This window comes from Clupea harengus, chromosome 22 (genome assembly GCF_900700415.2).
Source record: "Clupea harengus chromosome 22, Ch_v2.0.2, whole genome shotgun sequence".
Classification (NCBI taxonomy): domain Eukaryota; kingdom Metazoa; phylum Chordata; class Actinopteri; order Clupeiformes; family Clupeidae; genus Clupea; species Clupea harengus.
In genome coordinates this window covers 8,633,510-8,658,822 of record NC_045173.1, presented here as the reverse complement: position 1 = coordinate 8,658,822, position 25,313 = coordinate 8,633,510, and the positions used below count along the sequence as shown (strand labels likewise).

The 25,313-nt window shown below is 43.7% G+C and overlaps 2 protein-coding genes across 4 annotated transcripts in view; both read right to left on the bottom strand.

Moving 5' to 3' along the window:
- efna2a (ephrin-A2a) overlaps positions 1–11,780 on the bottom strand; it is a 35,619-nt gene extending 23,839 nt beyond the window's left edge. Inside the window, exon 1 of one of the 2 annotated variants that reach the window (XM_031559303.2) lies at positions 10,043–11,780. In XM_031559303.2, coding sequence (XP_031415163.1) covers positions 10,043–10,179 — 137 coding nt within the window. In that variant the 5' untranslated portion in view covers positions 10,180–11,780. The remainder of the gene's footprint in view (positions 1–10,042) is intronic. The other variant, XM_031559302.2, reaches the window with a different exon arrangement.
- Positions 11,781–11,897: 117 nt separating this feature from the next.
- ptbp1a (polypyrimidine tract binding protein 1a) lies at positions 11,898–24,386 on the bottom strand. Of its 2 annotated transcripts, XM_012837013.3 has the most exons (16): positions 24,293–24,386; positions 23,218–23,271; positions 22,560–22,590; positions 19,399–19,465; positions 19,129–19,301; positions 18,828–18,974; positions 18,457–18,609; positions 18,249–18,359; positions 17,911–18,091; positions 17,708–17,785; positions 17,476–17,621; positions 16,245–16,278; positions 15,299–15,391; positions 14,952–15,168; positions 14,752–14,829; positions 11,898–14,385 (listed from the first exon to the last, which is right to left on the bottom strand). In XM_012837013.3, the coding sequence occupies exons 1-16, from the start codon at positions 24,298–24,300 to the stop codon at positions 14,253–14,255; spliced, it is 1,704 nt and encodes a 567-aa protein (XP_012692467.1). In that variant the 5' UTR covers positions 24,301–24,386; the 3' UTR covers positions 11,898–14,252. The 2 variants fall into 2 exon arrangements, with proteins under 2 accessions (XP_012692467.1, XP_031415161.1); XM_031559301.2 differs by lacking the exons at positions 22,560–22,590; positions 23,218–23,271 and having other exon boundaries at positions 24,293–24,317.
- Positions 24,387–25,313: the final 927 nt, after the last annotated feature.

Genomic DNA, 25,313 nt, shown 5'->3' with positions numbered 1-25,313 from the left:
TTGGATGGAAATATGCCTATGCTCCAGAGACAGCCCACGAACGCCACCGCAAAGCATTATTACGCTGGGAACGTCAGTGCTTGCCGTTTATCACTTTGTTACTAATGCAGTTGATGCCTAATATGTATAATACATGATCCCGGAGACTTAATAATGAATTGTAAGTCCTCAGGACTCAGAAACTCTCCTACTGCTCCTACCAAACAATCAGAAATACACAGCGACATGCAGGGAGGCCAGGCGGAGTGAGCTAGTAAAATATAACCCTACAGACACAGCCGGAGTCTATTGATGACATGAGGAACCCCAACATGCAAGGCCAATGACAGCAGGTGGTTCCGACATATTAAAGTCCAATTTTTAATTTATTTCAGTGAAAAATGGATCGCAAAAAAAAAAAATGAAAATATCCAAAAAGTAGGTCTAGCATCACACATTTTTTTTATTTCCAGGACATGGCTAGGTTTACTGAGTAGCATACGCGTATGAAAATGTATGTCCAAACATTTCTGTGGTTTAACTGATAACTCAGTTTGCCATAGGAAACTGCCCCTGTCAGGTGCAAACTGTTGAATAAATAGGATTTAATCCAATTTCCCTGCATCAAAATGTAGGTATATAATTGCCTACATTTCTGGCCAGAGCTTAAAAAAAAACTCATGTTGAGAGTGGTGATCTAAGGATGTGAAATTCCTGCCATCCTTCAGCGAGTTGACCTGAACAATCAACCTTTTCGTAGGAGCTAATCACATCTAATCCTTTCACGTTAACATTACATTTGTATGGACCTCCACGGTATTCTACGGCGACTAACATGCTATGTTTCCAGCATAGCAATGGGCAGGCAGGAACCAAAAAACATTTCCAGGTAATTTTTCAATTGCAAAGTTCCATACTTTGAATGCCATTTTTATATTCAAACCATATTTAACTGCAAACAGGCCGGTGAACTCTGTTGCTATATTGATACAATTACCAAGGCTTAACCACATACAAGGTATACAGTGTTTCTTTGTAACTGAACAGAGTCGAACATGACAAGCCCCATTGTGTCACCAGTATTATATTACACCACCACTGCGCTCCTGTGGGGGGAGCAAAGCAGGGGGCTGGCACGTGCAGATGGCAGATAATGCACTCGCTGAGGAATGTCCAATGCAATCTAAAACCGCACACATATTAGCAGAGCTAGCGAATCTGATGGAAACATAAAAACGGCACCGCCACAGGAGCAGGAGCAGGAGTAGGCAGAAGCATCAGTGGCTGGAGCATCAACAGCTTTTTTTTTGTTGGAAGCAATCTGACATTTCTGCCTCTTCACCAGAAACACGATCGGCATTAAAAAATAAAACCAGATATCAAACTCGCAGACAACAAACTTGCCGTGTAAAATCCTTTCCTCCCCATTTGCCCGTGGGTCGGCCTCAGCAGGCGCTCGGAGCGCTACGTGTGATCGCTCAGTCCATTAAAGGGAGATCGGGCCCTCTCCTGCCTCCTGCCCTGCTGCCACTGGGGACCAGCCGTTTCTGGCTGAGCGCGCGACAGAGGTGGAGGCCATTTCAGTCGACAGTCGACATCCGAGAGAGAGAGAGAGAGAGAGAGATCGAGAGAAAGAGAGAAAGTCTGTTGATGGGTGGGGGTTGGGGATAAAGAAGGTAAAAATTGTGACATATGATGGCATTGTGTGGCCCTAAGGGGGACCAGTAGTCTTCCTCTGCAACCCAAACAAAATGCCAGAATATGTTGATGATGATGATGATTTGATGGCATAAAGGTTTTTTTTTCTGTTTTCTGTGTACATTTCAGATAGCAAGCCTTTGACCGACAGAAATCAAGGTGTGTAGTCACTTCATCAGCAACAGCTGGGTGATGGTCTTTGAGCTTTGACTAAAACACATTCCGAATTAGTGGGGTATAAAGTTATGCAGCAGTGAAGGTTCATTAAAAAAGGAGCCCTGGAAGTTACACACACATGCACACACGCACACACACACACACACACACACACACACAAACACACACACACAAACACATCTGCTGAGCTTGTTCCTGCTCTCCTTTGTAGCCTCCTTGCGATTTCCCCAATACCCTCCCCTGCAGTCTGCTGCAAACACTTGTACCACATGCAGAAATAAGGCGAGCGCGGGCCAATGAATTATTTATACAGGCCTGTCTTTCAGAATTACACAAAGCTCTGTGAGAGTCTCACAACGTGAGCAGAGAGGGACATGGCAGCTCAGAACGCTGGTGAGCGAGAAAGAGAGGGAGAGGGAAAGAGAGAGAAGAAGTAGGGGAGAGAGATACATATATATAGAGAGGCAAAGAAGCATGATCCAACGGAGGGTAACTGAGGTTGTGCCATAAACAGAGGTGGGGGTTGATGAGTGAAAGAGTATTTTGACAAGTAAATTAAAGAAAAGAGAAATCATGCTGACAAAGATTTTCTGTCATTTACTCTACTTGCTTGTGCTCAAAGCTCCGCATAGTGACAGAGGTGAACACAGAAGAAATAACAAGCATAAATATAACCCTTCACAAGGTCTACGGCACACAATCCAAGCAGCGTAGTTACAAAACCTCATCTCTCTGCTGACAGACAACTAGATATTGAACAAGCACAGCAAACCATTAAATGTTTTAGATTGTTTCGTTTTCAAGGCTAGCAGTCTACGCAGGACATCAGCAGTGTTTGTCTGAGCCCCGCAGGAGCCTCAGCCTCATAACGCAAACAGCACCTGCTCCTCCTGGCCTTGTGTCCAGGCGTCAGGGGAGGATGAAAAGTGGCTAGTCATCAACATTTGCAATATTGAATTGATCATCGACCCTCATCACTCTCTCTGGCTGCAGAGAGGTGCCACACCGCGTTTCATAATGTGCTAATGATGATGCTAACGCGTATGATGCTAACCTTAGTACAGCATCTCCCCAGTGCCCCGACACCTGGTCCCCATCCCATCACTGCATCTCAGTGATGAGAGTCTGGACAGCACACCACGGAGAGAGTCCATAAGCTAGCGAGAGAATTTGGCTAGAAAAATGCACATGGGCAACCACACATTCGTACAGAAACAGATCAGAGCCGGTCTGCACACATGGGGTGGATGACATCTGCATTTTGTCAAGCCTGTGCTGTCATGTCATGAAGATCTTGTGAAGGTGTTATACAAGACCCCTCAGAGAGAGAGAGAAAGAGAGAGAGGATATCACTTAAGGATGCTTCGCCTACTCAAACCTCAGTTTAAAAATTCACAAGGAAACATTAAAACATGCATTTTAAATCCACAGCGGCATAATTTTACATTTCGTTCAAGAGCAGGATATTCAAATATTCGGTTTGCAAGAAGCATCTCACAAAAAGATAGAGAAACTACTCTGGAAATGTTCAGATGGTGTTACTTTCAACTGCACTGTCGTTATTCTGTCAATCAGTGCTATCAATCAGTGCTATTTTTGTAAGTTTCAGCATGGCATTAGGTCAGTTATCTGAGGCAGGCAGCAAAATGGAGTCAAATTTTAAATTAATGAGCTCTCTTGGGGCTATCGTCTGTATCACAGGAAGGGGGAAGAGGCAACAAAAAAATAAAGTGACGACACCCCTCCGAATATTCACAGTGCACAAGAGCACAGAGCTGGAAGAAAAGTGAAGGCATTCACTGTAACGCAGCTATGGGCAGCGCGCGCCCCTCCGTTAATTACTGTTGTGTCCGAGAGGACTGCAACCCTCTAATGGCCATTACACACTTGCACTGATTAATTTATTTAACTGTGAAGACCTGTCTCAGGGGTGACTGCATTATTGGTGTCCTGTGACCCAACACACACACACACACACACACACACACACACACACACACACACACACACACACACACACACACACACACACACACACACACACACACACACACACACACACACACACACACACACACACACACACACACACACACACACACACACACACACACACACACACACACACACCTCCAGCCCACAATCCCCCTGAGACACTGGTTAGCCTGCCAGGGCTGCAGTAAATCACCTGGCTGGAGGGTTTCTGTGGTGTACATTAGCAAATGATAGCCTCTTCCCTGCAGACCATGGGATCAGGAATAATAAAACTGTAATTTTGGGACCAGTGATTGCGCACACACATTTTTCTGCTTCTCTTGCATTTTTCATATGAAACAGTCTTTAAAACAGCTCTCTCTCTCCCCACTGCACACAACAATTTCAAATTACCCCACTTATAGGAATAGAAGTGTTTTTTTTTTGGTGGATTTTTCCATGATGCCAGTCATGCTTGTTTGAAGTGTGACTGATGAAACAAAGACAAGGCTGCCCCACTCTTTAAGTGGCGCATACAGTATTCTTCTGTGTTTCTCAGATCAGCAGTGCCCTCCTTCCCTCTGCCGCTGTTCACTTCATTGACATTCTTCTCAGAGAGTTTGGCATTAATCTAAAAAGAGGAACATGGCGAAACGAAGTGATGCCAAGAGGACGAGAGGAAAGACACTCCCTTCCAAAAGATCTGCTTCTCACCAGGAAATATGCTGCTTCTAATGTCCACTAAGATAGTAAGCTTTGCAGAACTGATCAGCGAAATTCACAGACTGTTTCAGCATGAAACAGTTTCTAGTGCGAAACGGTGTGAACCTAAACACATCCACATAGAGACAGTATTGATTGTGGGGGCCAAAAGAATCAGCAATGATTCTGCAGTCTTTAAAAGGCTCATCAGGCCTTTTATGAGGCATTCAAAGTTGTGTCATTGCTACTCTAAGCCATTCCCGCGAAATAAACCCTATTTAAAAAAAAGTCAGTCTTACCGAGCTGAGAAGGGTTGTTCACAGTTGAAAATAGCTACAAAGTGCAAGCACCCTTCATTAGAGGCTTCTAAATAAAACCTTTAAAGGCTTTAGGTTTCTTCTAAAACCTCAAACCTTTGAGCCCCAGAGCGATTCAAATCGTCCCTTTTCTTTGGCAGAAAGGTAAAAAGGTAAGGCAGCTTGTTAATGTTGGGCTGAAAATCATGTTTGCCTGCATCCTTTCAGATGTACCTACAGCGGTCAGACAGGCGGCTTATCGCGGAAGGTGAGATGGAGTAATCTAGAACATACCCCAGGCATCAAAGGCAAAACAGGCCGTCTCTGTCCCTGCTTATGTAGGGTTCCTCTGAACAAAAACTCAAATTCAGTCTTTTGGGGTGCACCTTAATTTACCCTGGGGGGGTGTCTAACATGGGGAGAAAATTATTCAGCCTTGGCTCACGGGCTGTTAGTCACTTTCTCCCTTTGAGCAAATGTGTTTCAAATCCCACATCATTTCTGCTGTTCATGGTCTATTCGGGTTTCAAATGAGAATTTCTGCCCTGATATCCAATATCACAGCGGCCAGCCGTCCTGGGGATCAAATGAAGGATCAGACCTTAGAGGGAGGATTAGGCTTGGTTCTGGATATGAACACCCGAGGTGACTAAACAAGCTTCCTTGTCTTTTAGGATTTACTTTTTAAAGAGACAATTTATTCAGCAGTCAAAACAAACATTTGACTGGGTACAAAGGTGGCCATTTTGCTATTACAGCAACTTTTTTAAAAAGACATAGGAAAACAACAACGTATCAACAACTTAAATAAACAATTTCTTCAGAGATGATGACGGATGCAGCACCATGGTTATCGGCAGCTTTGTAATAGCAGCCTCTGGCAAAAAGAAAGAAAGGGCGGAAAACAGAGGAGTGGGAGTTGCCGCCTGTTGCAGACAAAGGAGGCCCAATCAATATCCAATCTGTTGAAGTTTTATTCTGTGACAACACTCTTAATTAAGAGCCACTCCGGGTGCCGCTGTAAGGAGGCTGCCACACCGGCGAAAGCAAGCTGATGTGGGGGCTGCCTTTTCCCCCTGTGTCACATGAAATGCGGGAATAATGTCCGGGCTCCGGGCTCCAGAAATGGAACTTCACGGCAGCTGACTGAAGGCTGATGGACGATGTCTTGGGGGGTGGGGGGGCTGGTCATGCCGCTGAAGTGTTCAAAGCGCTTGTAGCCCGCGGTTAAAGGAGGCCTGTGCACAGCTTTTAAAGATCTCAAACGCCTGCCTCGCGTTCTGCATGAACGCTATCCTGCAAATCACCTCTCACATGGTTCTCATTGCCCAGGTTTCCCGACAGCCTTTTCTTTGTCTGCTATTCTTTGGCTGCCGTTTTCCCCCAGACTAGACACTAAGAATTGTTTACAGGAGGGTGTTAACAGGCGAGGCGCCCTGCTATGAACCGGGCCTAAAGCCTGTACTCTTAAATAGCCAGTCATCCGATCATTTTTCATTGATGGTGTCAGAGATACCAAGGTCCCCAGGAGATGCTCAGCATACCTGTGGTGCACGCCGTCTTATCTGAGGCCACTATCAAATGTAGCAGACGCTGCCCATACAATCCTTTGATATTACAGACAGCTCAAAAATACATAAATAAATGCAATTCTAAAGGGAACTGCCATGTCCCTGCAATGCACACATTGAAGGTGGAACAGTTCAGTTACACAACCAAAGGAAAATGTTTGCTTCTGACTAAAAGCCAAGCGTGATACGTTTAAAATCTACATTTCTTTGCCTGTCTGAGAACTCCACTAGGACACCAGGGTTACCTTTAAACAACATGTCCTTTGAAAGATCAATGAAATTGTTTAGTAGCTACTGCTGTTATTCAAGGACAACTACTGAGGTTTCAGTCTGTACCCTAACGCTGCAGCATTGACAGCCCTATTAAAGTCTAGCAGAAAAGCTCATGCTTCGCGACATCAAGTTATCCAGCTGCTCTGAAAATACAGGCTTTTACTCTAAATAATTGAGGGAGCATTTTCTTTTTTTAAATGGACCTGGGTGATATGCAGCTCATGCTGCTGATAGGCATCAGAGTGGAAATGATGTTGAGCTGCAGCTGAATTAACAGTATGAGTAACGGTCTTACTTTCCAGAGGCTCAATCAGGTTATGAGATTGTTCTCAGAGCAATAATCTGCCATGGGAGAAGCGAGCCCAGTAAATTATGTCCACCACTGAAAGTCACGAGTGAAAGTCACCGTAGGTCAGTGACTCAATTAAGGCCACACTTCAGAACTTTGTCCCAAGCCTCCGAACACCCACATTAACTCCAGTGCTCCCTCTACTCCCTTCACGCTTCCAAGTTCAGTTTTGAAAATATGTATTTCATCTCATGATGGGTTTTTATCGCTGCTGCCTCAGACAGACAGAATCTCTCCAGGGGCTCCCCCAAAAAGAAACTGCTAGGAAAAAGAAAAACTATGAGGCAGATAAAGAGAGATACATAGAGAGAAACAGGGAGACAGAGAGAGAGAGAGAGAGAGAGAGAAAATAAAAAAATATCCTGTTTCATTGTAATAGGTATGGTTACAGAAGATGGGCAATGACCCATATATAGAACCTCCACTGCTGAGCTCTTGGTCATTTGGTGGGTAAACAGTCGATGTGAGCCGCTGTCTATTATTTCAGAGAGAGGGGGTAAATCTACTGCTATACCAATGCACATGAACAGAGCGCAGAGGGGGGGGGGGGGGGGGGGGTTCTCCTATCTCTGCATGGAGTGCAAGGCAAACAAGGAGAACAAGGAGATTAATGGGTTTCATTTTTCGAAACACAAACCTGACAGCGAAGAACCTCTGAATGCAAATGACAGGCCTGGAAAGGCGAGCATGCTCGTTTGAAGGTCTCCCCACCGTCGCCCCCACCGTTTCGTTCCAGGATTTCAGAACCCTCGTGGCAGGATGCAATACCAAAGTATTTCAAAGGCATTACATCATCGTCATCAGATCGTCAGTGCCATTAGACTGTAGGGGGAAGTGTGCAATTGCATGTAAAGTGCTGGAAGGGGGGGAATGACATGTGCTGATTTACGATGGACATGCACTGCATCCATCATGCGCCGCAGCCGCGGCTGATAAAGTCTCCTGTTAACATCCAGTGTATGATGAGGTAAAATGCTTATCGTTCAGTTATTTATAACCGTACCCTCCGTTCTCGGGCTGACGCGGGGAGTGTGGATGTGGGGGGCTCTGGGGACTGGAGCTCAGCTCAGGTCAGACTTGCTTCGCTTTGGACAGGGCTGGACAGCCGCAACCGCTCTGAGGGCACTTCCACCGCTCAGGGGAAGCCATGCCGGCGGCAGCCATGTGAGCGTCTGTGCCCACGAAGGAGCACCTGGCCTCCCTGCACACCAGCGGCCGGCACGGTCTGTTTTTCCGCCCTTTTCAGGGAGATGGAACGCTTGACAATCTGCTTTCTCCCATCCCACCTTCACATAGAGCACCGTCGAAGGAGCATGATGAGCTGGGAGTTCTGTAAAAGAAACCTCAAAGCCTTCGAGGAGAGAGGCGGCCTTTTGAAGGATAAACCGTGGGATTAGAATGGCCGATCCTCTTGGGTTACAAAGCTGGGCATTTTCTTTTTCTTCTTCCCCCCCTCCCCCCCCCTCTTTCTTTTTACTTCTTCATGTGGACCCCCAAGAGGGAAGCCATATTGGCACAGAGGAGATGTCCACTTGCTTTCATAGTGGCCTTCAACAGTACGGCCCTGCTGGAGGGAGGGGTGAGAGAGAGAGAGCAAATCCGATTGAGGGAGGCCAGTGAAAATGCTCAAGGTGAGCTGCCCTACAAAAACTCATCTCTAATGGCATCTTAGGCCAGTGAGGTAGAAGCAGAGGGGTGACGACCTGCATGAATCTACTGATGATCTCCCACCGACTGGGTTTATTGTCTGCTTCCTTTTGCTGAGACAATCCCCAAAGAAAAGGCAGAATACGTGCTTTCTGAAGCAGATGAAAAGACATATGTATTTGGAGAAACACTGCGAAAATACACTTGGTCTGTGCATTGGCAAAGAAGTCGTTTAATATCTTCCGGTTTTTGGGTTGTTCAAGTACCATATTCTCAATGAATAATTTAAATCGGGCCAAAGACTGTCTAAAATGCATCCTGGTATCCATTTGATGTAATGGTGTGTTTACACAGGCAACTATAGTTCAATCAACATTTTATGGCCTTAACAGCAAACAATGCATTATTAAAACATGAGGCAATTACATGTTTAATCACTGCATAATTAACTCATATTTCACCTCTTTTTATTTGGATAGATTCAGCAGAACTAAATGAGATGGATTAATGTACAATTTTTAGGTTAGTATTAAGACATCTGTAATATTCTTGTTGCTAGGCAAACAAAAGTAAATCGACTCGGGCTGACATTCTGTTGAGGTGGATGTAATTGGTGGGAGCCCTGCTTGAAATCATCCACTGAGCCTCTTAAATATTTTAAACTTCAGCAGACTACTGATGCAAGAGGGCCCCCTCTTAACTTTGCTAATTCAGCCGTGAGAGGACCTTCACAGTGTTTATTTATCCAGCTAGGCTCTACACCTGAGGAGCAGGCTGTCAGAAGCCATTAGGCTGACATCCCCAGTGCACTCTCTCCATGTCAATGAAACACACTCTGAACCATGCAGCACTGAAAAACCACGACAACGCTGTCCTATACTGCCAGGAGAGGTTGGGGTTGGGTGGGCCTTCTTTCAGAACCAACAAAACCAACAACCTCTTCCCAGACGCACAAAAATTAGATTATATTGATGAACTGACAGTTTGTTAGAGACGTTTACACTACCATTCCATTTTTTTTTTTTTTAAACAAATGCTAACCAAAAACCAGCACATGACTTTTCATTATGCTGGCACACCACACAAATTCTGTAGATTCAAAAATTAGCTGGGTGAAGTAAAGTGATGAGTGATGAAGTGAAATTATAAGTGTGGAGGGTGTAGCCTATTTATGTTGTGTTAAGACGTTCAGCCATCAAGATCATTAGAAACCGCATGAATTGCATCTCAAAACAAAATCACGGGTGGATTGTATTCATTGCATAATTGTATTCAAAGTGAAATCAGCATTGTTTTGTCAGAGTAAATTAAAAAGTGAAGGGGGAAAAATCAGACGTATGCACACTGTGTATAGGAAAAAATCTTTAGGATCTTACCTGGAGTTAGAACTGTTCCAGTAGACCGCATGTCTGTCTGTAATGATTTTGTCGTCAGCCCACACAGATTCCCAAAACAAAAAGGTAACGGCAATCAATGCCAACTCCATAGCACAAGTTCGTCCACGACTGCACATATTATGAGCCTCAGAGTTCTTTCTCAAGTTATAAACTATTTGAAGTTTATCGTATACCTGTCCGACAATCTTTCATTGTGTAAATGTTGCTTTACAGAATAGAATTACCCAATGCTTGGGGGCCGATGGTCGTTCAAGCCCACGTCAATTTGAAAGCGACAATACATTTTAGTTACCTACAATATTGCTTGTATTACTTCAATATATCAAGATCAAGATATGTCAACATCTCAGTATTGGATTTCTAATAACTCGTTTAAAACGTCTCTGTGGTGAAATGAAGACGCATCCGTGTAAAGGAATCCATTATAATTCCAGTTCAGAGCCGAATTCCCCAGATACGGTGAACTGCTGATAACTTTCGTCCCTTGCAATTATAGATCACACACAAGCGTATTTGACTGAGTAAGCAAATCATGCAAGTCCCTGAGGTAGACCACGCATGTGAATTTGTTCAAGACACTTCTCACACTCTCCGGCTTAATCAATGAAATGTAAATCGTATTACAGGTTGCCTTTGTGTGTCCTGTAGTGAGAATCAGACATGTCCATCGTATGCAGTTCTGATTAAGTCCATGCTATATCACTCCTGTGTCAAACCGCGATAACAGATTACATAGGTCCTCAAGTTTTAGCTTCCTCGTGGTGAGGATGCTTCTGCCTCCAACGCAGCCTACTGAAAGAAAAACGAATTCCAAGTGCTTGCTGTAGGCTGTCTTCTGATGCTTTTGTGTGTGTCAGATTCTCTCCATGCTCACACGACCCGTATCACACCCTGTCCATGAAAAATGATGTTTTCGGAACGAACTTAGAAAGCGGCCCCTTCGCGCACGGTATCCGTACCCATTGTGATTCCCCACTCATTGCGCTCTCCTCAGTCATCTAGCCAGCCCACCTCTAGACTGAAGGGCGGGGCTCAGTTTACTGGATTGAAGTTTCACACCTCTGCTCAGACTGTCCGTCCTTTTTATATTCGAAAAATAGGCTTCAGTCGTGTTGATAACTGGACTCCTTCATCCAACTTAAAGCGCTGTATAGCTACTACCGCTTGTCCAAAAAAATTATTTAGGATAGGACAACCAACAAATGCACCAGCCTAATTAGGCAGGTCTTCTTTAAGTTAGTTTAAGTAGTTACATTTATGTATATATTAACGCCTACATATAATTCACTTACTAGTAATTAGTCAAAATTTTAGACATGAAGATATGAGAATGTGGCGGAATGAGTAGACCATGGCAGAAAATCTCAAGGCAGGTTTGCTGATTTTGCCAGAGGACTTCAGCTTTTGTGCCTTTTGAAAATTCAGTGTATGAGCGCCACCTGCTGTTCATATATAAATTCAAGGTTGTCAATGATCCAACAACCAATAGTTCCTCTTTAGAAAATCACTGGGTAAAAATAGATTACTGTTGCAAGAGCGTATTTAAGCAAGCAGTGAAGATATTCAGAAAAATGATTCAGGAGCATTTCAGGTGCTCCTTAAGCAGTACAAAGAGTTACAATGCTGGGTGCAGTAAAAAGTTCCCTATTTGAATTGCAATGTTAAGAGGAACCAAGTCAAAGCACAACTTAAACTGACCAAGCAGGAGCATGAAAGATTAGAAAAATGCCATCCTGGAAACATCAAAGGGTTAAAAAAAAAAGATAGAAGATGAGTTGTTAAAACACTGAAGACCATTTTGTAAGTGTAGTAAAAGGCAGAAATCAAGACAAGATGAAAGAAGAAATAAATGAAAGATTTATTGAAGGCAGAGAGGTATATGCTATAACAAAGGGTTCTATTTTTCGAAAAGGGGCACTTACTAAACACACTGTGTTGAAACCACTTTAATTTCTTTTTGTGTGATATAAAAAATAAGAAATGCTCTACAATGAGCTGTCATCTGTTGCTTTCGTCATCAAAATATACATGTTCTGAGAAAAAAAACAAACAAACAAAAAAAACTGGTAGGTTCAGAATGGCCATTTAAAGAACAGAAATAATATATACAGCCATATTTCCCATCCATCATACAATGTGAGAAAGTTAGGGAAAAACACAAATGGAATGGTAAATAAAACTACAATATCAAAAAAAGGCCTGGAAACATCTGGACTTGTCATTTAGGCTGTTTGGTAAAAAAAAAAAAAAAAGTAACCGTTAGGCCTAGAAAAAACAGAGTGAAAAGTAAAATGATTCACTTTTGTTAAATGGCAGGTCCTAGAAGAGGGAAGCAGCCAGTCTTACATTAGCTCCTTCCATCACCTCATAACACATGTTAACCATACTGTTGCCCTAGCAACATTGAACCAAATTTAAAAATACATGGGGCATAGAAAGGGGGGAAAAAAGGAAACAAAATCTATGATAATGGACCAGGTTCAATGACCTTTTACACTGAAGGCACAACAGGAATGTCTCATTAACATCATTGAGTAGATAAGCAATGAAAGGTTTGAAGACTATGAGCACTGTGAAGCCTCTTGTGCCAAAAGCTTCTATCTTCAGGCACAACATCTTACAAAACTCAGATCAAGTTTTAAGACATGAGTGATCAATTATGTTGGTCAAAGTAAGGAAAACAAATAAAAACAAACAAACCCCACTATTTAAGACTTTTGTGGTTGTATCTGAGTTTTCACTCAAGCATGAAGTCCAAGGCATTTGTTGCCAGGAATTAAGGCCAAATGGAAAACATGTAAACATTCACTAATATCATTATCATCTTAATAAGTACTCTGCACTGTGTCTGTAACACAAGGAACAAAACAAGATGAAAAGGAATTCTGCCTTAAGTTAAGGCAAATGGGACAGGTCTAATCTGCTAGAAGGAAGCAGTGAAGAATGTAATGGAACTCATTTGGCTCTGAGCTGTGTATCATAACTGATACAGGGATACATACGAAGAAAAAGGAAAATAGAGATAGACTGATTAAACCAAAAATCACAGGCAATCAAAATTAAGTATAAAGGCATACACAGAGGGAAACTCCAGAAGTGACCGTAAAAGTGATTCTAGATGTCAAAAGGCACAGTGGAACAGTGAGCCCTTGCAATCTAATACAGTATAGACATTTTACAGAAACATACATGTGCACCTCTGGAAAGAATAAAACTAAATTCATTCAATATATATTTCTAAAGGGATATACTTCAATACAAGAATATGAAAGGAAGCCAGTATATGGGCTAGTCTACATATTATTCGATTAACCAGAAAGGGGGGAAAAGGCCATCTTATGAAAAGCTAGGGCACAAAGTAGACTCTCTTCGGGTTTACCATGGTGGATTCAGGTTTGATGTTCCCAGGCTTTACTTTTAACAGATAAAAGATAAAGCTGTAAAACCCAACCATTTTGAACACCTTGACACTGGCCGTCACAGTGCTGAACCTGAACAGCATACACGGCACGGCTAAAAAGAATGCAGCAGAGACTGACAAAAACCATACAAATCCAGTAATGTATATGAAGGAGCTGTCAGTGACTGCACAACATTCTTTAAACTCCAAAGAGAGCCCTGCCAAATAAGGCAGTGTTCTTCAGCAAAAAATGGAGGAAGCATTGTGCAAATACCCAACGCCTAGTGGTATGTACTGGCTCCCAGAGGATTGAAAGGGAGAAAAGAAAGATATATTCTAGGCTACAAGAATACAGAATGACAAGATGTGTGCAACCTGAAAGAGAGTGTGTGTGTGGGTTCCCCCAGAGGCACAGAGTGTAAACTATGCAGCATCTAACATCACTGGTGTAGCTAGAAGACTACGGGAACACCAGATCTATAGAGCACTACCAGTCCCAAGAAAAGGAAAAGCACTATGATCAAAAAAACCCACAGAAAACATTGGGCCTCTCACTTCCTCTGGTCTATTGGTTCAAAGTGGCATTTTAAATATACGTACATATATAGATAGATATATTTTTTAATAAAAAGGAATGATGAAGTGTGTCTTGTGGAAAACAAAAGATCGATCCACAGCAATATAAATTGTGTAAGGCTTCTTTTTTTTGTTTTTATATATAGTTTGGTCTAAAGTGACAGTCCATGCCCTCTCTGCTCTGTTGCACCAACCCCTTCTTCTGCGCCCTACTTAGATGGTGGACTTGGAGAAGGAGACTCTGAGGTGGTGGTTCTCGCCAAGGTCGTGGTTATGGAACTCGATGAGGGCCTCGATGGCCTCATCCACCAAGCCCATCTGGATCAGAGCCATCTTGCGGTCCTTCCTGTAAGAGAACCCAGTCAGTCACAGATTGGAAAGCCCGAAAACATGTAATGCTGAATGGATTAAGAACTGATTAATTGGATATTCCTGAAAAAAAAACCTAACAATTTGGGAGTGGTGTGGCGCCAATATCACAGGACTTGTGTTTTGAATTGAACCACTGCAGGGGTCGCTATTACATCAACTAAAGTAAAGCTCAGGGTCCCCCATGTATTCAAATTACATACAAATTTGGACATGCCAAAGCCTGCATGTGGCACACACCAGCAGCTTAAAATGCATCAGCTTAATCAGCATGCGGCTCAGAGAAACACTCTGATAAGACTGCAACTGAAATAAGCACAGGATTCCTGCGAAGAGAACTTACTGGAAGAACTTGAAGGCCTTGACCATGTAGCCCGCGCTAACAAACAACCCTCTAAGGTCCTCCTCAACCACCGATGGTCTGCACAAAAAAAGGGGGGAGAAAGAAAGAAGAAAGAATGAGTATAGACCACAACTGAAGAAATTAAACTGCAGTAACGCCTTCAGCCCAGTTTAACAGTGTGGAGTCAGAGGTGCACTCACGGGATGTTGGAGAGGTGCAGGGTGGAGGAGGGAGGGAAGATGTTGGAGTAGTTCTTGGAGCCGGGCTTCTTGAAGCGGTGCAGCGGGGAATTGCCGTAGTCCTTGGTGAGGCCCTGGTCCTCGTGGCCCTCACGGGGCAGCTGGACGGTGGTGTGCTTGGACAGGGTCACACGGATGGGCTTCCCATGCATCTTCTGCTGGTTCAGGTGGCTCATGGCTGAAGGGGGCCAGGTCAACACCACAGCACCACCACAACAACATGGTGCAAAGGGGTAAAACAGCGATGGAGGTGAGAACAGTGAAAATGGGAAGATCTGTTCCTGACGTTCAGTGATACTGGCACTTACCCAGCTGAGCCTGTGTGGCATCTGCCATCTGCACCAGGGCATTCTCCTTCTTGTTGAACAGAATCTTCACCCTCATGACATCACCGTACACACCTACAAACAAGAGGGCACACATGCCAGTCTAAAACCACTGCTTTAAAATGCTGTAGGGCCCAACTCCATTGCACACACAATACAGGGACACTTGCCTACACTTTAACTACAGTTCTACATACATAGCTGCTTGAAATGAATGGCAATCTGAACTGCTAACACACTTCCCTACTGATTCCATCAAGATCTCTGTGGAGGTTCTTGGTATATACGAATCTGTGCTCAAATATTCCACAGTCAAAACATGGCAATCTGAGATTCAAGTGATTCTAGCAAGTGAATGAATGCAGCAGGGGACCCCTAGAGCAGAGTACAACTGGGAAGAAGGAGGAGCCTCTTTTTTTGTTTTGTTTTTTAAATAAGACAAATAACAATCAAGGCATGCATCAGTTATGTCAAAGCCAGATGGCATTGTAAGGAGAACATGTCCGCTTAAACGGCTGTAAGGATGCAACATCGCATTGTGATGTTTCCCCAAAATATGTGCAGGGGATTATTCGGCAGCAAAGCAAACAGCAATGGAAAAGGAACCAAACTCTACAGCCAAGATCATTGATGGGGTCATGTGACTGAGCACTCAATACAATCCACAGGGCATTATGCTCTTCTAGAGTGATTTGGCCAGAGGGATTTTATTTTAAATCCCTCCCATGTCTGAATGGGGGTGCATGTATCCGGACAAGGGTAGGTTTAAAATACTACTGAAGTGCTGCAGCTACCTGTCATTCCTCCCCTCCCATCCACCCAAACACATCCCTCAGCAACATACTAACAAAACAGTTGTCTTAGGACACATATGAGACACAAAAACATGAGAGGTAATAAAAAATAGGAGATGCCAATGGTAACATACCGAAAAGAATAAAGAGGCATTGGGGCGTAACACGCTTTTAAGACAGCAGAGGAAGGCAGCGGAGGGAGGAAGGGACAGGGAAAAGATCGGAGGCACAGGAGAGTGGAGGTTGAACATGTCCACAGCGAGGCACGTGTTCCCACAGGAATGGCCAAAAAACAACGGTGGTATGATCATGGAGGAAGGTGGAGGGGAGTGGAGAGACAGGGGAGAGAGGGGGAAAGGAGGAGAAGAAGAGGGAGAGGGAGAGAGAGAGGGGGGGGGGGGGGGAGAAGATAGTGACATGTTTTTTTTGGGGGATGTGAATTGGCAACCCAATGTGTATGATGTGCGTTTGTTTATGTAAATGGGAGAGTGAGTGAGTGAGTGAGTGAGTGAGTGTGTGTGTGTGTGTGTGTGTGTACAGATGTGTGTGTGAGAAGTGGGCATAGTATACGGGGGCGTGCAGTCAGTTTGCAAGAGTTCAAGTGAAGGAATTAAAAAAGAGGGAGAGAGAGAGAGAGAGAGAGAAGGGGAGACAGGGGAATGGGGAGGGAGAGAAACAAGAAAAAAAAGAAAGTAAAAAGGTCAGTATACACAAAGAAATGTAGTGTTCCAGTCAGCAGAACGTGCTAAAATTAAATGTGTGTTTTTTTCTAGAGGAACACTAGAGAAAAAAAGAAGGGAAAACAGAATTAAACAATGAAATACAAAGAAGGCAAAGAGACAATATTTACTTAATATAATATATATGCAAGAAAATCAGTTAATCTTAAAAAAATACAAGTCAATTATTAACCATATTGTATTCTTCACAGTGGGCTTTAGAAAAAGACCCATCCTGCCTTGAACATAAACAAGGAAGGTTCAAATTATTAATATAGGATTGACACTTCAAAGTAATATTGTCTCCAAAACAAAAATTCTCAGGAATGATATACTAATGGACAAATACGTGAAGAAATGGAAAATGGCAGATAACAGAAGTTAGTCATCAATAAAAACCAAACTCATGAAAAACAGATATAGATGCAGTAGGAACATTTTCAGAAATGCCAAAAGTTGCCCTTCTTGGTAGCATAAGGCTAGCGAAGTTGAGGGGGTGGGAGAAAGAGAGAACTCGGCTATTAACTTCTCTGTAAGCCAGATGATTCCGCACACACAAGGCATTTTAAACTGTGTTGTCAGATGTAAACAAGACCTCATGTCATGTTGTGCTTAAAGTTAAGAGCTAGCTCTGAATAAGACTAACCTCAGGGTTGAGGTTGCTGACCAGCAGGACGCTGTGACCACCGGGACCCATGCCACCCATGCCCATACGCCCAGCGGCAGCAGCGGCGGCAGCAGCACCACCAGACATCCCCAGCTGGGCTAGAGCTCCAGGGGACAGGGACAGACCTGGGAGAGCACAACTCAAAAACATCAGCAACTGCCTGACATCTGGCCATAACACACATCTCCTAGACTAGAGGGGACCCACTCACCTGCCTGCTGGAGGGCAAATTGAGGTGGGAAGCCATGAGCTCCGGCGTAGGGAGAGGCGGAAATAAGGCCAGGTGCACCTGAAGGACACACACATGGATAAAGAAACAGAACATGTTATATAACGCAAGTGTTCATTTTTCAAAACACGCTGAGCCTTCTACGCTGACAAAATGGCTGAAGTAGTAACGGAGGTGGGTCTTACTGAAAGCAGCGGCTGCCATGGCCTGGTGGTCCATGGGCGGCTGGCTGTCACCAGTGGGCAGGTCTGGGCGGGTGTAGTCACGGCTCTTGTCATTGTTGTATTTCACATTCAGGCTGGTGAGTTTGGAGAAGCTAACGCGCAATGTGCAGCAGGCATTGTAGATGTTCTGTCCGTCTAAAGACTGGAGAAGGGAAAAAGACACACCCACATTCCATCACTAACCCGAACACATGTTAATGACAGCAGGTCAGGCATAACCTCCTACAGTCAAAACACACTCATAAGCCAGTGGGAGTCATCACAAATACAAAAGCGCAGTGCAGAATCAACCAACTCACCATCTTGGCGTGCTGTGCAGTCATGCCATCTGCGTACTGGACCAGTGCTTGAAACTGGTTGTTTTTGGTGAAAGTGATGATCTTTAGAACGGTTCCAAACTTGGAGAAGATCTGTAGAAACATTGACATGCCAATGATTTATTCACTGCACATCAGAAAGAAACACACACACACGCACACGGTGCACCCTCTCTGAAGTCTTGAATACCTGATGAAGCACGTCCAGGGTGACTGGGTAGAAGAGGTTCTCCACGATGAGTCGGAGCACCGGGCTCTGGCTGCCTGCGTTGTCCATCACTCCTCCCATGGGCATGCTGCCAGTCTGCACGGCATTCACTGCCTGCAACGCCGCCTGCGCCCTCTGAAAGAGCAGCACACACAGCACAATCAATTTCTGCCACTTGATGCATGCCTGAAACCTTGGTTGATGTTGCTCTACCTACTATCAGAATCAGAATTAAAGAATAAATAAATAAATAATAATAATAATAATAAAAAAGAAAATGCCTTGGATTGAAAATCTTATCTCTGACTCAATGCGTATGGTATGCAGTGAAATAGAGTGGACTGAAGGCTCACCACTTGGTTTGGTGAGTTGTCAGTCTTCAGCTCCTTGTGGTTTGAGTACTGCATGAAAATGGGGTGGTTACGGATGACTGGCGTGACTGAGGAATAGTAGCTGACCATCGTCTGGGCACACTCTTCTGTGTTCATTTCCAGAAAGGCCTTCATGAGAGAGAGAGAGAGAGAGAGAGAGAGAGAGAGAGAGAGAGAGAGAGAGAGAGAGAGAGAGAGAGAGAGAAATGGTGAGTAACTATAGTTTGTCAGGTAATAGAAAAGCCTGAACACGGCAACTTGGGTGTTGTGTGGTGGGCAGTACCTGGTTCTTCCCTTTGAGCATCAGGAGGTTGGTTACTTTGCCAAAGGGCAGTCCCAAAGAGATCACCTCGGCCTCATTGATGTCGTTGGGAAGCTTACGCACGTGGATGACACGTGATGGAATGCCTGGGCTACGGATGTCCCCTTTAAACTTCTTGCTGTCATTTCCATTTGCTGCAATGAGAGGCAACATGAGGGTCCACACACACACACACACACACACACACACATCACTACAGCAACAGTATTGATTGTATGGGAAGGTGCCCACCTGCTCCTGAGGTCATGATATATGGTCCGTTAGATATGCAGGAGGAAAAGAGTGCGTCAGATCCCCTCTGTGAAGAAAGGGAACATGGTTCAGCAACACTGACTATCTTTTGGAGAGACTAGTGAAGAGACAAGTGATGCTTTAGAGTAGGGCATTGCGAGATGTATCAAATTAATTTGATAATTTGTGTTTCTGTTCATTGGTCAATGAGGGGGATAAAGGCTTTAAATCGCAAAACTGAGAGTTATGACAGCAATGTTGTCGGTAGATGTTCGTATGTTTTCAGCACATATGACCCTCGCCGAAGTTGTTGTGTTCATTCAGCTCAGATGCTCCGCAAATGTGTTTCTGCATTCATTTGGCTATTGCCACGCCGCAACAACACTTCGACACTGCCCCTAAGACTTTCTATGGCAGGGAAAACCCTGCTTGAGATTTAAGTTTATTATTTACCCCTTCCTTGTGAACTCAGAGGCATTAGTGGTGTTTGTATTACTAAACCAACACAGGAATATATGCCACAGAGGCATTCATACACAGTAATATTTAACACTGATCACTCACTTCTCACATGACAAGTCCTGACATCAGCAAAAAAGAAAAACACCCTGCGACTGCAAATTACAAACCAGAAAATGAAAGGTCATACGATCTGGATAAACTAGCTTATAGCCTTCGTTTTCGACTGACCATGACTGAGTAATAATTACTTCAGCCTACTAACCTCAAAGCCTTTGAAAAGGAATGTGGGTGGCTATAGCGCAACACCCCCGAAGATTTTTTTTGCATAACAAAAACACATTGGGAGAAATAAACAGTTGACTTGGCCTGTCACCTGTGCGTGGCACATTGGTCAGTTCTCTCAACAGAGTGGCGCGCAGTCAATCTGAACAGTAGCGGCTGTGTCTGCTTGCACGATTTCCACACAAAGGCCTCACTCTGGGGAAAGCTGTTGCCTCTTAACTGGACTGTGCGGCCATCTGTGGACCGGGGGGAGAGACTGACTCTGCGCGGCTCTTAATAACCCCACTTCAGATTGTGAGGGGCTGCTGGAGTGGGTCACATGCACTGGATCAACCAAAGCCTTTTTCTCCACTCCTTGACAACACCACAATGTGTTTACTGTTCCGCGCCCAAAGCCGACCATTGTTACAGTGGCGGCACTAGTGGATGCATCAACTGCAAGGATGATGTCTGGTTCCATTTGGTTAGCATGGTCGGTGGGAGTGACTGTGGGGCTACGTTATACTGAAAGCTGCGCAATGCCAGAGCCATCAAGACACCAAATGGACTTTAAAACTGTAAAATAAAGGCTTCTCCCTCCATTGCCAACGGCATACATTCCTTTGAGCTCAGAGCTCAAAGCCCACTGGAGTCGAATTTCTGGGAACCGGACCCATACAACAGTGATGACAAATTCTACCTTACTAGAGCTGAAAACAGCCATTGTTTCAAGCAGGCCATCCTCCCACACCCTTCCTCTCACCATCAGCTCTTCCTTCCCCAGTTATAAAAACCTGCACGCCAAAAAAAAGTCAGCAGGAACTCATAAGTGGAGCGTGTGCAGGCACAGACATTCTGAAAGAGGAACAAACCAGCTGAAAGACTGCAAGTCTTTTACAAGTTTGAGGCTTCGCAGGTGTGAACATGTTTACATCATGTGACAGATTAGGCCTTTCAGGACACCAGTTACTGAGCACTGAATCAGAAGGGGGCAGAGAGGGGAGTATTCAGGAGGGGTGGGGGGCAGCAGGAATGTAACCACAGCATTCCAGACGCACCATCCAGACACAAGTAATTAGACTCCAGTGAGGCTTGCATTATGTGTCTCTCTGTCCCACACATGTCGAAAGCATTAAGCTACTTTCACCACAGAAACCCAAATGGCTGTATGCTTGAACGTCCCAATATCTGCATGTAGAGCCTATGCTAAACACAGCTTAACACTATGCAGTAAGTAGCAGGAAGAGGTGTTTGGGATTTGGGTGTAAAAGACACGAGCCAATACGCGTTTATCGGTAGCTATTATGGCGTATTTGTGGGAATGGGAGCCAATGTCATGAATACGGCAAAGTTGGACTGTTTATCTATCCCCTAGCGGCCTAGTAACATTAATGACAATCTTCTGCCACGGCTCCAGTGGGAATGCAGGCAACAAGATTCCGGTCTTCAAGAAGCTTAAAGATGGTGGGGGGGGTTGAATATCAGAGTACGCCCATGGCCCATTACTACTCTCAGGATTGTTTAATGTCTATGTGAGGCCATTTCAACTCAACTTTGACATAAACTTTGTTAGCAGGCTATGCAGCAAATGTTGTTGCTTGCTTGCTATGCTAGCTAGGGAAACTTTTAAATAACCCTAAACAGATTAAAAGGCAGTGTTCCATTTGCACATTTACTTGAAATCTAGCTGATGTTACAGTCTCCTCAGTTGAACTGTTAATTTAAAAGGTAGAAACACTAAGGGTGCCTGTGCAGCTTAGCCCCAACATAGAGAAGTGGAGCTTAGCAGCTAATTACTTCATATTAACACACCTTGCAACTGCCAAATGTTAAGATAGCTCCCTAAGCTAGTTTGACATCTGGGTGAAATGGCATGACACCTTAACTACGACCACCGTGATTTATTGCTCTATTTTGGTTATTATACTAGGTGGTACTAGGCTGGTAGTGTTGACCGTCTAGTCTTGCAGAAGTTCACGCTCACTATTCCATAACATGCCGTTTCATGTCAGAATGAAGACACACGGAACTGTGCTGTGATGGATGACGGAGTGAGAATGGAAATTCGCTACGAATTGTTTTTATCTGACACATTAACGGCTTTCGTATGTGAAAGGGCTTTTAGACTGGTACAACTTATCAGTGACTGTTTGCATAGCTGGTGACCTTTGACCAGTGTAAATCAAGTCTCAGCAGGAGCTGTGACAGAGGTCGCACCTTGGAATCTGGAGGACTTAGGATACTTTACAGTAATCACAGGCACAAAAGGGTGGAACTTTGATTTAAAAAACACCTGAACTGAAGAAAAAGAGCCAGCTAACAGAACCTCAAACATTCGCCTCATCAGCCATGTCAAAGGGCATCACTGCCACTCAATATGGCACGGTTAATACTTCAGAGGTATAGTTAATGAGAAAGCTGGTTAGAACTCTACCTACCTTTGTGCCAACTGCAATATCATGGACACCGCTAGATAGGGAAAGAAAGGAGAGAGAAGAGTTCGAATTACATGTGCTGTACAATTTCCAGGTTGGGGGGGGGGGGATTCCACTGCCCTCGTCACTGCAACTTAGTGTACGCTACAGTATGTCAGACATCTCTAACTAGTAGTAAAGCACTGTTGTACACGTTATTAGGAGGAACTACCAAGCTTTATCAATGATTGAATCTCCCACAGAAGATACATTCGCAAAAAAAAAAAGTCAGAGGAAGGTCAGGCTTGCATTTTAAATGTGCAACAAATAGCCAATTTGAGTGCTTCATATTAGGTACTTAGAAAATGGTTTGCCCATGTTGAGTTGCTGTCTTTTGATGAAGTTTCTAGAGCCATGCTTGAGGTCAACATTTGCAGCCTTATATCATTCTAAGCTCATCCACTCTAAAAACCGGGACACAGCATGTGTAATCTATTCAATACAATCTTAGTAAATCTAAGGTAGGCTAGACCTTGGAAGAGGTAGACTGCAGTTACACAGTTAAGCCCACTTGTTTATCTAGCTAACCAACGTACCAACTCAAATACATGACTCAATACTGATTCATAGCTACACGGTGAAAGTTGCCAGAAAAGAACAGATCTCTGGCAAGATAACTTACTCTAGTTCAGTGACGTAACTGGATCCGAGAGGATACAAATCAGTCTCTAACCGCCTGTGGGAAATAAGATTGAGGAAGCGTGAGATTGTAGCCTTCAAAAAGGATCACTAGCCATGCAGTTCACATCACTTTCATGTACTTAGATAGTTTGTTACCTGGTAAAAATGACTCCATAACTAAGCAATAGCTAGCATAACTTCTAAGATTGGACTTCACGTTAAAACTAGCCTAACTTAACTCAAAGAATAATGTCAATATTTCACCATGGATAGAAGTGGGATTGGTCACAATTTGACAGCATTAATGTTGGGTTGCCAATGCACGTCAACACACCCATGTTCGACTACTTATTTAGTACATTGCCTTATATTGGCTAACGTTAGTTTGTTTAATAGGCGTGGATAAAATGCTGGCAGGACGTTCACTATAATAAGGTTGCTTAGTTACAGCCACTAGCGAATGATCTCTTATCGATATTTCTCTTATTAAACTAGTCGACCTGCAGAAGAAAGACGGGGAGAAACCTATTTTCGTCGACAGTGCACTAAAACATACGAGTCTGATAATCAAGGTAGATTTTTTGCCTGGCCAACAACAATGCGGAAATTGAGACACGTTGATCGCTCTGTAAGTTAACACAACCCAGCGTTAGCTAGCTAACGTTAACGTTGTTCGATAGGAAGTCATTTGGAGGCAACGTAACGTCAAATGCATTCGTGTTGTGATACATGTTTTTAGAAGTCACAAAACTTGGGGCAACAGGTTGCTGGTTTTTATGGCCAGTTTAAAAATCCATTGAAAGTTAGCCCTTAAGAAATGTCTCTTCCGGACATGTTGCTCAAGACTGACTAGCGACGGCTAGTTAACGTTACCTCCACCCAAGGCGAGGCGCAAAGCTAGCTAGCAGGCTAATAAAGAAATGTAATTTGATCAAAACTATTGTTGATCTCTATTATACTACAAATACGCAATGTTTCATACAACTTCACAGACGTCATCAGAAAGTGCAATGTAAACTAAACTTGTAATAAGTACGTTGTATTCTAGCTTTGACATAAGTTTCCCCCCCACTTACCCGTCCATGGCACAACAGAAAACTACAGGTTTGAGCAGCAGGGTGTTAGACTTGGTAGAATTTCTTATACCCTTACAAAATGGCGGAGAATGTAAAGGCGTCCTCTGATTTGTCGGTCGACTTGGAAGAACGGAGAGTGGGCGGAAACGTAAATAAAAGAGGGACACGTGATTGGATAATGGACAAATCCATCTTAAAAGGCGGTCAAAAAGTTACAGAAAATTTACTGGGATGTGTCTTATAGAGTTCGATTCTTATACCGTGCCTGGAAAGTTTGAGAAACTTGACGCCTCAGGCCGTAAAAGGCAAACACGGCGCACAAAAACCCACGCTCTCAAGAATGATGAGAGGTAACATCCTTATACTTGTACAACTTAAGGCGTCCTGTAATGTTTTATGTTCATTATTAGTAAGTTCTAGTATTGTTAACGTTAGTGTTAGGAAACGAGATGAAAACGCATTAATAATATACGAATTCAATGATGTTTTGATAGACGGCGGAAAAATATATCAAGCTGAGTGCACAAGGACATGCTTAATCTTTGAACTGCTTAATGATTCGGTTTAATCATCGGTACGTACACTGTACTTGTGGATACATTGCATTTTTAACATTGTGTCTAGGAAACTTGATATGAACTTAGTTTGACAAAATAGCTAATGTAGCTAATTGTGTTTCAGAATGATTAAAAATACGTAAAGCAGCAGTCTTGTTATTTCTCTTGTATGGGATATAGGTTATTATAAATGTTGCAACCTGCAGAGGGCAATCGCTTCCCGTTATAGGCCTTGTTAAGTGTAGCTTGGGCAAAGTCCTCCTAAGTGCTTCCTTGGACAACAATTTTCAACACAGGCCTATTGATTTCCTATAACGAAACTGTCTACAACTATCTCCTCCATTCAAGGCCCCTATAGGATTACCTGCAATTTTGCTTTTTGTCAGGAATGTCCAGTAGGATGCTCCCCTTAAAAAGCTCCATACTTGGCAGTATGGCACTATGTCGACTGTCACCTATTGTCA

Coding starts and splice junctions, on each gene's coding strand:
- ptbp1a (XM_012837013.3), bottom strand. Junction 18,975..19,128: donor TGCTCAAAGGGAAGAACCAG/GTACTGCCCACC, acceptor TCTCTCATGAAG/GCCTTTCTGGAAATGAACAC. Junction 14,386..14,751: donor AAGGCCTTCAAGTTCTTCCA/GTAAGTTCTCTT, acceptor GTTCTCTTACAG/GAAGGACCGCAAGATGGCTC.